The 14,470-nt window shown below is 38.5% G+C and overlaps 1 protein-coding gene across 1 annotated transcript in view; it reads left to right on the top strand.

Annotated features, from left to right (window-relative positions):
• The window catches only part of KCMF1 (potassium channel modulatory factor 1), a 79,090-nt gene that overhangs the window by 40,010 nt on the left and 24,610 nt on the right, over positions 1-14,470 (top strand). The window contains exons 2-3 of the mRNA XM_030310986.1: positions 8,168-8,335; positions 13,373-13,512. Of these exons, the coding sequence (XP_030166846.1) occupies positions 8,168-8,335; positions 13,373-13,512 (308 nt within the window). The remainder of the gene's footprint in view (positions 1-8,167; positions 8,336-13,372; positions 13,513-14,470) is intronic.

Consider the following 14,470-nt stretch of genomic DNA (forward strand, 5'->3'; position numbering starts at 1 on the left):
GTGTAGTTGACACTAAGGGAGCAAATTTTGTTAGTCTGTGTTATTAAAATGAATTCAGACAGGTATACTCAGAAGGGACTCTAAGTGGGAAATCTGGGCTCTTTGTCAAAGCTAAATGAGATTTGGTAACTCAGGGTGGGAGTGGGGGGCGGGGGGAAAGGGAGACTTGGTCGCTATCAGGAAACTGCTGCAGAGCCTGTGTATGCTTCTGTGCTTTTGTTTGCAGATTTAGAGCTACTTGCAAGTAGAAGGTGGTATGGAATCTTCTACAAACTTAAGATACTCACTTAATTAGGTATTGATTTAAGCTTATGTTGACAGATTCGAAGAATTAAATTAGAAGTGTTAAATGGCAGAGCTATTACAATGAGAAGGGCAGGCTGTGTGGAAAACTGATATAAAACATTTTCACCTCCTTGATTTTTTATTCATAGTCCTCTAATCACAGAAATCCTCCATAGCATATTTGACACCATAGATAATTTATAAAGCAACTCTTATGTTTTAAGAGACCCTGCTAAGAACTTACCTATCATAATGTTTGATGGTATGGCTGAACTGTATATTTGTGTTTGAAATAATAACTTTGAATCATAAAAGTTGTGTCTATCGACTTGAAGTTAGGAAACATACATTTTAGAAACGACTCCATGGGGCGCCTGGGTGGCTCAGTCAGTTAAGTGTCCGACTTCAGCTCAGGTCACGATCTCGCGGTCCGTGAGTTCGAGCCCCGCGTCAGGCTCTGGGCTGATAGCTCAGAGCCTGGAGCCTGCTTCCTATTCTGTGTCCCCCCCACCCCCTCTGTCTGCCCCTCCCCTGTTCATGCTCTGTCTCTCTCTGTCTCAAAAATAAATAAATGTAAAAAAAAAATTAAAAAAAAAAAAAAGAAAAAGAAGCGACTCCCTGAAAAATAGTTAATATTATTTTAAAAACAATAACAACAGCCCTATTTCTTAGGATTTAATTTTTTTACGTAGTCTTTACACCCAACATGGGGCTCGAGCTCACAACCCTGAGATCAAAGGTTGCATGCTCTACTGACTGAGACAGCCAGGCATCCCAACACTGCTGTTTCCTAAAGATCTGACAGTTACTAAACTCCAGCTTGGTTGTAGGTGAAGCCTCCCACCACCTCATACCCTTATCTCTTAGGAGAGCTATGGGCATTTTTTTTTTTAATTTTTTTAGTTTATTATTAAAAAAAATTTTTTTTAATGTTTATTTATTTTTGAGAGAGATGGAGACAGAATGGGAATGGGTTAGGGGCAGAGAGAGAAGGAGACACAGAATCTGAAGCAGGCTCCAGGCTCCAAGCTGTCAGCACAGAGCCTGCTGCAGGGCTTGAACTTACAAGCTGTGAGATCATGAGCTGAGCTGAAGTCGGACGCTCAACCTACTGAGCCACCCAGGTGCCCCATTCTTAATTTTTTAAAGTTTATTTACTCAGAGAGAGAAAGAGAGAGAGAGAGAGGCAGGGAGGGGCAGAGAGAGAGACGAGGAGAGAGAATCTAAGCAGGCTCCGCACTGTCAGCACAGAGCCCGATGTGGGACTTAAGCTCATGAACCATGAGACCATGACCTGAGCCGAAATCAAGAGTTGGCTGCTTAACTCACTGAGCGCCGCAGGCACCTCAAAATCCATGGGCATTTAGATTTAGATAGCCTTGAATTATATCAGAAGAGTAAAACAGGCAAGGGATAAGCACCAGCAGACCTTCCTACTGAACGTGATGGATGCAGAGTTTGGTAGCATCACCATCCAGGGTTGCCGTAAGGTTTGTTCATGTTATGTTGGTCAGCCAGCATCCCCACTGTGGGAAGGAAGGTCAGGCCTACACAGTAACGTCAGATGGGACACACCAGAAAGTTAGTGTTCAAAGCTGGGTTTACCTTTCTGGCATCTTTTTAGCACAGTTCATGGTACATTTGTTTGGCAAAGTTATTGTATCCAGTTAGATTAAACTTCCATTTGTGAATCTAAGCAATTATTTACTGCTTTTCAAGATTTTTATGTTTTATGTTTATGTTTTATGTTTAAAGCGTTATCATGCCTGGCAGCTGTTTTGAATGAGCAAATTTTGAAGTATTCCATCCTTTTGCTCAAATACCATCTTTTCTATGAAGTTTTCTTGCCCACACAATTTTTCGGTTTTCTGCTTTATTTTCCTCCATAGCACTTTCTTCTAACTTGCTTTACAGCTTCATGTGTTTTTATACCTGTCTTCACCCACCAAAGTGTTAGCAGCTTCATAGGGGCGGAGCTCTGTCTGTGTTGTTTATTGCTGTCTCCCCACCACCTAGAACATAGTAGGCACTCGATATTTATTGAATTTGCTGGAAAACTACTGGCTTGATGCCATCATTTGGCTTTCAGTGTAACTTGTTGAGATCTCAGTACATCTCTGGAAATCTTAACAATCGTGAAGGATATTTTGAGGACTGATTTAAGAGGTTGTATATAGAGGTGCCTGGGTGGCTCAGTCAGTTAAGTTTCTGACTCTTGATTTTGGCTCAGGTCATGAGATGGAATCCCTTGACAGGCTCTGCACTGAGCGTGGAGCCTGCTTAAGATTCTCTGTCCGCCCGCTGCCCCTGCCCTATTTGTGTAAGTGTGTGTGTGCACATGTACTCTTTCTCTCTCTCAAAAAATAAAAAATAGAGGCGTCTGGGTGGCTCAGTCGGTTAAGCGTCCGACTTTGGCTCAGGTCACGATCTCACAGTTCGTGAGTTCGAGCCCCGTGTTGGGCTCTGTGCTGACAGCTCAGAGCCTGGAGCCTGCTTTACATTCTGTGTCTCCCTCTCTCTCTGCCCCTTCCCTGCTCATGCTGTGTCTCTCTCTGTCTCAAAAAATAAAATAAACATTTAAAAAAAATTTTTTTAATAAAAATATAAAAGGTTGTTTATACTATTACTGATATCAAATTGTATACCAGAAAATGTGATAACCTAGTCCTACCACATTTGAATAAAATAATGTAAGACCTTCAGGCACACCTGGCTGGCTCAGTCAGAGGAATGTGTGTGATTCTTGATCTCAAGGTCATGAGTTCAAGACCGCTCGTGTGTAGAGATTACTTAAAAATAAATAAGTATTTGTTTTAAAATTTAAGACCTTCAAGGGCACCTGGGTGGCTCAGCCAGTCAAGTGTCCAACTTTGGCTCAGGTAATGATCTCATGGTTCATGAGTTTGAGCCCCACATCGAGCTCACTGCTGTCAGTGGAGCTCACTAAAAAAAAAAAGAAAATGTTTAATAAAATAAAATTTAAGACCTTCAAATTTTTCTTCTCATATGATTCTCACAGCAAACTTAATAGATGAAGAAATGTAGTAGAGTACAATAAGTGGTTTGCCTAAGAGCCCATGGTTAATAACAAGAATCCATGTTCTTTTTAAAATAAAAACTTATTCAGTAAACATTTATTGAGAATCTGTAATCTGCCAAAACTATGCTAGTTTTCCATCTTGAACTGACAGCCCAAGGGTTGTTATAAGCTTTGTTTTTTGTTTGTTTGTTTGTTTTTTATTGAAGGGGGAGGAGACTTGAAGAAAAATTGAGGGATAGTTGAGGACGTTTTTCAAATAAATGTAAAGGAAAAGAGTGGTACTACAGATCCCCTCTGCTAGATGTGAAAGTATTACCTTTCAAGATCGCTGAGTACTCCACTCCCCCCAGAGGAAACCACTGACCAAAATTTTGTCATTCCCTATTTTCCTTTTATAGTTTCACTACATGTTTGATTTCCTAAACTAGATAGTGTTTTTGAACTTTAAACTATATATGTTCTTTGCAGGGCGCCTGGGTGGCTCAGTCGGTTAAGCTTCTGACTCTTTCATGATCTCAAGGTTCGTGAGTTCAAGCCCTGCATTGGGCTTCATACTGACTGGAACCTGCCAGGGATTCTCTCTCTGCCTCCGTCTCTGCCCCTTCCTCGCTCGCTCTCTGTGTCTCTCTCTAAAAATAAATAAATAAATAACTTAAAAAATATATATGTGTTCTTTGAGACTTTTTTTGATACATCTGAGATTCTTGAAGTCTTTACCTATGGCTATGATGCATTTTCTAATTCATTCTGTAATAGACTGTTGATGGGCCTTTGGGTTGTTAACATCCCCCCTCCCTTACCATGTTGCAAAAACTGCTGTGAACATTCTTCTCCATTCTTCTGGTACACATGGACAAAAGATTCCCCAGGGAATATACGTAAGAGTGAAACCTCAGAGTCATTGGAATTGCGCATATTTAACTTGACTAGAATGTGAACAAAATTTTCCAAGTTGTTGTGATGATGTATGCTCCCACTAGCAAAGTAGAAGTGTTTCTGTTGTATCTTCACTAGCACTCAAAATCATCAGATTTCTAGGTTTTTGCCAGACTGGTAGGTGTAAAATGATAGCTCCTGAAAATTTTATTTGTACTTCTTTGATGACTGATGAGATTGAGCATCTTTTCATATATTTATCGGTCATTTGTGTTTGTTCTTTATAGTGCCCATTGAAGTCTTTGCCCATTTTTCTCTTTTTTTTCTTTTTTCTTTTAATATTATTATTATTATTTTGAGAGAGAGAGAGTGGGGTTGGGAGGGAGGTACAGAATCTGAAGCAGGCTCCAGGCTCTGAGCTGTCAGCACAGAGCCCAATGCAGGACTCAAACTCATAAACCATGAGATCATGACCTGAGCCAAAGTTGGACACTCAAACAACGGAGCCACCCAGGCACCCCATTTTGCCCATTTTTCTATTGGATGTCTTCTTACTGATATGCCTGCATTCTTGATGTATTCTGAATACCAAACTGTTGTCTGTCATGTATGTTGCACGTATCACCAGTTTCAGGGCCTTCTTGCTTTCCATCACTCTAGGGCATTAGAAGGTAAAGAAAAAGTCTTAATTTTAATGTGGTTTAATGTCTCTCTTTTTGGTTTCGACCATATGTATGTGTTTTAAGAAATTATTTCCTACTCTGAGCTCATATAATTATTTCCCTATATGGCCTTTGAGGGATTTTTTAAATTAAAAAAATATATATTTATATGTATATAAATATATATTTATATATTTTAGATATTTTATAAAATATAAATTTTATAAATATAATTATAAATATTTTATAAAATATATTTCATTATATAAATAAATATGCAATATATTTTATTATAATATATTTTAAATATTTTATAAAACATATTATAAATAGTATAAATATTATAATTATATATATTATAAAGTATATTATAAATATATTATAAAATATATATATATTTTTTAGTTTCCTTCAACATTTCTCTTTAAGCCATCCAGAATTGGTGTTTGTGTATGGGATCTGTGGAAGAGATCTGATTTTATTTTCCCCACATATGGATGATCACCTGTTCTACTACTCCCTCCTTTCCCCACTGATCTCTAGGGACTTTGTTGTCATAAAACAGATTTCAACATGGGTGTATCTGTTTTGGGCTTTCAATTCTCTTCTCATTGGTCAAATGATCTGTGTCTGTGCTGATACCATCCTGTCTTAATTTAGCTTTATAATAGCTCTTGATATGTTAAGCAGATCCCTCCATCTTATTTTTCTTCAGGAATACCTTGGTTATTTGTGGCCCTTTGTAACTTGCATAAAAATTTGAGTCAGCTTATCATGTTCCACAAAAACTTCTTTTGTGATTTTGAGTAGAATTGCACTGAATCCATGACTCAATTTGGGGAGAATTGACATTTCATTTCATTGAACCTTCTCTTCCGTGAACTTGATATTATTATTTTTTTTTAAGTCCTTTAATGTCTTTGAATATACATATACTTTTTTTTTTTAAGATTTTTTTTTTTTTTTTGAGAGAGTGTGCACATGTATGCATGCACAAGGGAAGGGCAGAGGGAGAGGGAAAGAGAATCTTTTTTTTTTTTTTAATTTTTTTTTTAACGTTTATTTATTTTTGAGACAGAGAGACAGAGCATGAACAGGGGAGGGTCAAAGAGAGGGAGACACAGAATCTGAAACAGGCTCCAGGCTCTGAGCTGTCAGCACAGAGCCCGACGTGGGGCTCGAACTCACGGACCGTGAGATCATGACCTGAGCTGAAGTCGGATGCTTAACTGACCGAGCCACCCAGGCGCCTCAGAGGGAAAGAGAATCTTAAGCAGTCAGTGCCCAATGCAGATCCCAATGTAGGCTTGATCTCATAAGACCGTGACCTGAGCCAAAATCAAGAGTCAGACACTTACTGACTGAGTCACCCAGGTGCCCCAAGATTTTTTTTTAAAGTAATCTCTGCACCCAGTGTAGGGTTTGAACCCACAACCATGAGATCTAGAGTCACATGCTCCACCAACTGAGCCAGCCAGGCATCCCTGAATATATTTTTACTGATTAGCTTTATAAAGGGCCATCTTTGGTTAAAGTTTTTTATATTTATTTTGAGAGAGAGAGAAAGCACCCGTGGGGAAGGGACAGAGAAAGAAGGAGAGAGAGAGAGAGAGAGAGAGAGAATGAGAATCCCAAGCAGGCTCTGCACTGTCAGTGAGATCTAGGAGATCATGACCTGAGCCAAAGTCAGACACTTAACCGACTGAGCCACCCATGCATCCCAATTCATAGGCATTTTTTTTAATGCTGTTACAAATGTCATATTTTTTTATTGTGGTAAAACATAAAATCTATCATTTTAACCATTTTTTGTACGTACAACTCATTGGCTTTAAGTATATTCACATTGTTGCACAACCAACTCCAGAATTTTTCCACCATCCCAAACTGAAATTCTGTACCCATTTAACAACCCTACCCAGTTCCTGGTAACCACTTACCTACTTTTTCTCTGAATTTTACGAATCCTAAGTACCTCATGTGAGTACAATCTTAAATGACATGTTTTTAATAATAAATTTTTCTTTTTTGGAGTTATGAAATACAACCGATACTTTATTAAATTAGTTTTTATATTTATCAACCTTGCTTAAAATAACTATAATAATTTAGCTGTATTGGGTTTTTGCATAACCAAGCATATTACTTGTGAATAAGAGGCTTTTCCTACTATTATGCCTGCCCATCAAGTTTTAAATTCTAATTAATTTTTTTATATTTAGATGTTGTTTGCTTCATTTTCAAATCTGTTGGTTGCCTCTTCTTTTCAAACTTCTCTTTTATTTACTTTAACCTATTAACTATTATTACCTCATATCCAATTCTGATATAAACTCTTTCCCAGTCTGATTCGGCTGTTTCTGCTACTTCTTTCTCATGGTGCTGTGTGTGTGTGTGTGTGTGTGTGTGTGTGTGTGTGTGTATTTTGTGTATGGATTCATACTGTGGAAGTTTATTTCTGCCAGAGGCTTGGTGGTAGTGTTTGCTCCCTTAGGACCACTTTGTTTCTTTGTTTGTTTGTTTGTTTGTTTATATTTTGTTTTTAAGTGATTTCAACACCCATCATGGGGCTCAAACTCACAGCCCTGAGATCAAGAGCTGCACGCTCCACCAAATGAGCCAGCCAGGCACCCCAGACCACTTTAAACTAAACTCTTCACCTGAGAACCATTTGGAACCATTTGTTAGTTTAAATTTGGACTCTTCACTCATTACAGGGCTGGGCTGGTTTGTGGTTATGATTTTTCAGGGCTTTTTGTTGTTGTTTTGTGCCAAGCGGGTGAGGGAATTTCACTAGGGCAAGTTTTGTAATCCCCTAGGGAGGATTTCTGGCTTGCCCATGCACTGAGAGTATATTAGGGTCTCAGCCTTACAAGGAATTGCTTGTTAGACACTCCACCTTTGGCAGACTTTGGTATTCACTTCCTGTGCTTTGTCCTGCAACGCTGTGAAAATCCAAGCTCAGATTTTTACCTGCTTTGGTAAATGAATGCTTGCCCCCTTTAGTGATTCTAGTTACCAGTTCCTCTTTCACTTGGTTTTTATCCGCCTGCTAGCTTATCAAGGCATTTTAAAAGTTGATTTTACATTTTTATCAAATATTTTAAGTTATTTTCATGAGGAATGTAAATCAGAGTAACAAATCCACCACAGTGTCAGCTATTCCCGTATCATCTATGTTGTTTCTGGTCATTTGGGAAAGGAAATTTGGGGTTAAATCTGTACTTAAAAAATGTTATAAAAATGAGATGGAGTGGGGCCTATTACAGCTGCTAATTAATGATATTTCTTTTTTTTTTAATAGGTGTCAGCTGTGATGCATGTTTAAAAGGAAATTTTCGAGGTCGCAGATATAAGTGTTTAATTTGCTACGATTACGATCTTTGTGCATCTTGTTATGAAAGTGGTGCAACAACCACAAGGCATACAACTGACCACCCAATGCAGTGCATATTAACAAGGGTAGATTTTGGTACGTATTTATTTCTCATTCTAATGGGTTGTCATTTAGAATTTTGTGTGCATGTGCGTGAAGAAGTTTAAAGGCAAGATGTTCTAAAACTATTCCCAACAGCATACATTAAAAATAACATGACTCTTACTTTTGTATTCTAAAGAATTCTCAAAATCATAGCTCAACTGTTCATAAAAGCTATTCAGATATCTATCTAGAAAACTGACACGGTATGAGATGGAAGGAGCGCCTCAGTAAAATAAATGAACTGTTCGTGCTAGCAGTACACAAGTATTCTTGCTCTGGCTGCCAGAAAGCACAGTTTCTGTTTCTGCAGTTGATTAGAAGCCCTTGTTAATCCATAAGAAAGGCTATAAATGTTTTATGCTATAATTTCTTACCTAGTCGGCACTTGGGGTTTTTTTGTTTTGAGAGCGAGAGAGACGCACGCATGAGGGAGGAAGAGAGAATCTCAGGCAGGCTCCACACTCAGCACGGAGCTTTTCTGTTTCTAGCCATCATAGTGGGTGTGAGGTGGTATCTCATATGGTTTTGATTTGCATTTCTCTGATGGCTAATAATAGTAACCATCTTTTCTTGTGCTTACTGGCCATTTGTATATCTACTTTGGAGAAATGTCTATTCAGATCCTTTGTCCATTTTTTTAATTGGGTAATATGTCTTTTTATTATTGAGTTTTAATAGTTCCTTATATACTCTTTATACAAGTTCCTTATCAGGTGGATGATTTGCAGAAATCTCCCATTTCATGGGTTGTCATTTCACTTTTTTGATGGTATGTTTTGAAGCACAAAGATTTTCATTTGTTGTTGTTGTTGTTTATTTATTTTGAGAGAGAGAGAGAGAGTGAGTGGGGGAGGGGCAGAGAGAGAGGGGAGAGAATCCCAAGCAGGCTCTGTGCTTGTCAGCGCAGAGCCTCATGCGGGGCTCAGACTCCCAAACCGTAAGATTATGACCTGAATCAAAATCCAGAGTCGGATGCTTAACTGAACTGAGCCACCCAGGCGCCCCTACAAAAATTTTAATTTTGATGACGTCCAGTTTATCTTTTTATTTTCTTTTGTTTTGCTTTTGGTGTCATATCTAAGAAACCATTACCCGGTCTAAGATCATGAAGATTTACATTTTTGTTTCCTTATAAGAGTTTTATTGTTTTCGCTTTTACTTTTCTTTTTTTTTTAGTTATTTAAGTAATCTCTACATGCAGTGTAGGGCTCGAACTCACAGCCCCGAGATCAAGAGTAACATACTCTTTCTACTGAGCCAGTTAGGCACCCCTTAGCTTTTACATTTAGATCTTTGCTCCATGTTGCATTAATTTTTGTATATGGAATGATGAGATAGATCATTCTTTTGCATATGGATATCCAGTTGTCCCAGCATCATTTATTGAAAAAGACTATTCTTTTTTTTTTTTTTTTAATTTTTTTTTCTTTTTCAACGTTTTTATTTATTTTTGGGACAGAGAGAGACAGAGCATGAACGGGGGAGGGGCAGAGAGAGAGGGAGACACAGAATCGGAAACAGGCTCCAGGCTCCGAGCCATCAGCCCAGAGCCTGATGCGGGGCTCGAACTCACGGACCGCGAGATCATGACCTGGCTGAAGTCGGACGCTTAACCGACTGCACCACCCAGGCGCCCCATGAAAAAGACTATTCTTTACGCAGTGAATTGTCTTGGCATTCTTGTTGAAAATCAGTTGACCTGAGGTGGGAGGGGTAGGGGATTGGTGTAATATTGGTCACATGGTACAAAGTTTCATTATGCAAGATGAATAAGCTCTGGGGAGCTAATGTACAGTAAGGTGACCATAGTTAACAATATTATATTGTATACTTGAAATTTTTGGAGAGGACAGATCTTAAATTTTTTCAACACACACACAGGTAACTATGTAGACATGGTGATCTTTTCACAGTGCATACTGCATCGGAATATCAAGTTGTATATCATAAGTATACATAATTTTATATGTCTGAAATATCTCAATAAAGCTATTAGGAAAGTTGGTTGACCATAAATGTGTCTTTCCTTAGAGTCTCTGTCTGTTTCATTGATTTATATATCTGTCTATATGCTAGTACCACAGTCTTAACTACTGTAAACTTCTAGTAAGCTTTGAAATTGACAAGTATGAGTCTTCCAGCTTTGTTTTGTTTTTTTGTTTTTTCAAGATTGTTTTGAGTATTCTAGATACCTTGAGTTTCTATGAAAGAATTTTAGGATCAGCTCATCACATTTCTGCAAAGAAGCCAACTGGGATTTTGATGGGGATTGTTTTAAGTCTGTAGATCAGTTTGGAGAGCAACGGTATTAAGTCTGCCAGTTGGTGAACATGAGATGTTTTTCCATTTGTTTAGTTTGTCTTTAATATTTTTCAACAAAGTTTTGTAATTACCAGAGGTTAAGTTTTATACTTCCTTCTTTAAATGTGTTACTAAGTATTTTATTCTTCTTGTTATTGTAAGTGTATTTTTAAAATTTTATTTTTGGATTGTTCACTGCATGTGTTTAGAAAAATAATTGGTTTTTGTATGGATCTTATATCCTATGATGTTGTTCATTAGTTCTAATAGGATCTAATTGGATTTTTTAGGATTTTCTATATGCAAGGTCATGTCATCTCCTGATTACAAATGGTTCCACTTCTTCCTTTCCCTCTAGCTGCTTTTCCTTTCATTTTCTTGCCTAATTACTAGACCATCCAGTAAAATAATGAATAGAAATGGCTAAAGCAGACACTCTTGTCTTGTTCCAGGTCTTAGGGGGGAAAACATCCAGTTTTTCACCAATAAGTGTGATGTTAGCTATAGTTTTTTTGTAGATGTCTTTTATCAAGTGAAGAAGTTTTATTGATTTTTATATATTTATCCCCACCTATCCCAAATATACCTGGCAAGTCTTATACATATAATAATGTGTGTGTGAGTGTGAGTGTGTGTGCACAAGTGTGTATGGGCAAATGCTTTTAAGATAGCCTAAATCTTCCTAAAAATGAATGTGAACAAATCTCTCACATAGCAAATGTTCTCTCTTATAAAATTTTCTCTTATAATGTGCTATTTTTAAAAAAAAATTCTTATGTTTATTTTTGAGAGGGAGAGAGACAAGAGCACAAGCAGGGGAGGGGCAGAGAGGGAGACACAGAATCTGAAGCAGGCTCCAGGCTCCGAGCTGTCAGCACAGAGCCTGATGCAGAGCTCAAACTCATGAACCGCGAGATCATGACATGAGCCGAAGTCGGATACCCAACTGATTGAACCACCCAGGCGCCCCCTCATATCCTATTAAATTAAGCATTTGTTTCATGTTAAGTATAGTTCTTTGGAATGAAGTGACATAACATACTAAATATACTTTCAAATGCATTTCCTTTTGTGTTACTAATGGAGGAAAATAAACTTATTTCTTGAGATGTACTAATGAGGCAAACAGATTATTCCCATAGAATATCACTAATTCATCAGTTCTTCAGTAACCAACATGGACAGAGTCTGTTGTGGTAGTACTCCATTCAAGTTAGCATTTTTGCTCAGGGTCCTTCCTGCTGTAAGAATGGTGTGTGCTTTAGACAGATAGCTGCGTCTGGGGTTTGGCATATTGATCACATTTGCCTATTCCGAGCACTTGTGTTCTTGTATTATGATATGCCCTGCTGATTCTTTTTTTTTTTTTTTTTTTTTTAAGATTTTATTTTAAGTAATCTCTGTACCAAATGTAGAGAACTAAACTCACAACTCCAAGATCAGGAGTCACACACTCTGCCGACTGAGCCAGTTGGGCACCTCTCCCTCTGCTGATTTCTTTGTGTTGACACTGGCTTTGGTACAGTAGCCACAGAGATAAAGAAAAAATAAATTACAGTAAAATTAGAACTAGATGTGAAATGAGAGATGTTTCAGAATTAAATGAAGGGAGGGGGCCTGGCTGGCTCAGTCAGAAGAGCATGTAACTCTTGATCCCAAGGTCGTGGGTTCAAGCCCCACATTGGGTATAGAGGCTACTTAAAAATATCTTAAAAAAACATTCAAAGTTAAATGAAAGGATAAAAAGTTGTTTGTTTTTCTCTCTTTTTAAAAAATTTTTAACGTATATTTGTTTTTGAGAGAGAGATGGGGCACCTGGGTGGCTCAGTCAAACATCTGACTTCAGGGGCGCCTGGGTGGCGCAGTCGGTTAAGCGTCCGACTTCAGCCAGGTCACGATCTCGCGGTCCGGGAGTTCGAGCCCCGAGTCAGGCTCTGGGCTGATGGCTCGGAGCCTGGAGCCTGTTTCCGTTTCTGTGTCTCCCTCTCTCTCTGCCCCTCCCCCGTTCATGCTCTGTCTCTCTCTGTCCCAAAAAAAAAAAAAAAAAAAAATTAAACGTTGAAAAAAAAAAATTAAAAAAAAAAAAAAAAACATCTGACTTCAGCTTCAGTCATGATCTCACAGTTTGTGGGTTTGAGCCCCCACGTTGGGCTCTGTGCTGACAGCTCAGAACCTGGAGCCTGCTTCCAATTCTGTGTCTCCCTCTCTCTCTGCCCCTTACCTGCTCATGCTCTGTCTCTGTCTCTCTAAAACGAACAAACGTTAAAAAAAATTTTTCTTTATTTTTGAGAGAGAGAAAGAGCATGAGCAGGGGAGGGGCAGAGAGAGGGAGACACAGAATCCAAAGCAGGCTCCAGGCTCCGAACTGTCAGCACAGAGCCAGATGCAGGGCTTGAACTCACGAACTGTGATGTGAGATAATGACCTGAGCTGAAGTCGGACGCTCAACCGACTGAGCCACCCAGGTGTCCCTGTTTGTTTTTCTCTTAAGGAAATAATAGCTATGTGGGTGAAAAAGGAATTTTGGAGGGGTGGCATGGAGTCCCAGGCAAAATAGGGATGTTGCACATATGAGGTACCTAAGCACTCTTTGACAGGGTGAGGTTTTTGGAGATTTCAGGGACACTGTTGTTTTACATTATTGTACCTACCATATGTTTACATTTTCATGTGATAAAAGAAAACAATAATTATTATTTCTCACTGCAGTTCCATTTTATTTTTCAGATTTGTACTATGGTGGGGAAGCTTTCTCTGTAGAGCAGCCACAGTCTTTTACTTGTCCCTATTGTGGAAAAATGGGCTATACGGAGACATCTCTCCAAGAACATGTTACTTCTGAGCATGCAGAAACATCAACAGAAGTGGTAAGTGAAGAAACCTTGTATCTAAAGTGATGTGTTAACGTACATCATTTCTAACAAAAGTAAAGCCAGGTCACTATCCTCTGTCTCCTACTAAGTGTACTGATACTGTTTGCATAATAATTATTAAAATGCTCTTTTAACAGCAAGTTTTACACATCCTAGGAGGTTGCATGTGTGCAAGATAACACGCTTCATTTATTCACACTAGTCGTTCTCGCCCTGTTGCTAAAAGCACAGTGTGGAATCTTGACCAAATTCAGGAGCCCTTAGCAAATGTACTGTGAACAGGTTAAAAGCACCCCACCCTGAAGCACAGCTCTTTCTAAAAAGCAGGTATTCTTGCTACCTGCTTAATTTTTCTTCTACAAGAATGCCTTCATAATGAAATTTTAAAATTTTAAGTCATAAGTAATAATCCATTGTCACATCTCATTGTAACATATCGCTTACTTTGTTTTTATTAGGTCAGATCTCTTGGTTCATTGGTCGGAGCTCTAAGGTCCCTACAAGTTCCTTCTACTCTAATCTTTCCCAACTGGCTAAGAGCCAAAGACCTGGAATAATGCACAAAGGAAATCTTGCCTTGAAAGCTTTTTGGGTATTTAACTTGACATCTGAGTCAGCATATATTCAACTTTTAAGAAACGATAAAGTACACCCAAAAGAGCACCTTTCCCCCCCTTTACTATTGGTAATAATAGATAAAGTGAGAGATGAGAAATGGAACTGTAGGTCTGGGATTTGGAGAATTTTGGCACAAGCAATTGCACATTGCATCAACTAATAAGCCCCTAAATGTATTCAAAACAAATTAGCTGAAACTCAAGAAATAGGGTGTCCGAGGACATATAGCTGCTGAGGGGCAGAGCCTGGTGTTTGAAGTCAGCCAGAGTCCCTCTGGGTTGTAGAGTCCCTACTTAACCATTGTCCTGTTTTATCTCTGCTATAGCCCTGCTGT

Source organism: Lynx canadensis, chromosome A3 (assembly GCF_007474595.2).
Source record: "Lynx canadensis isolate LIC74 chromosome A3, mLynCan4.pri.v2, whole genome shotgun sequence".
Taxonomy (NCBI): domain Eukaryota; kingdom Metazoa; phylum Chordata; class Mammalia; order Carnivora; family Felidae; genus Lynx; species Lynx canadensis.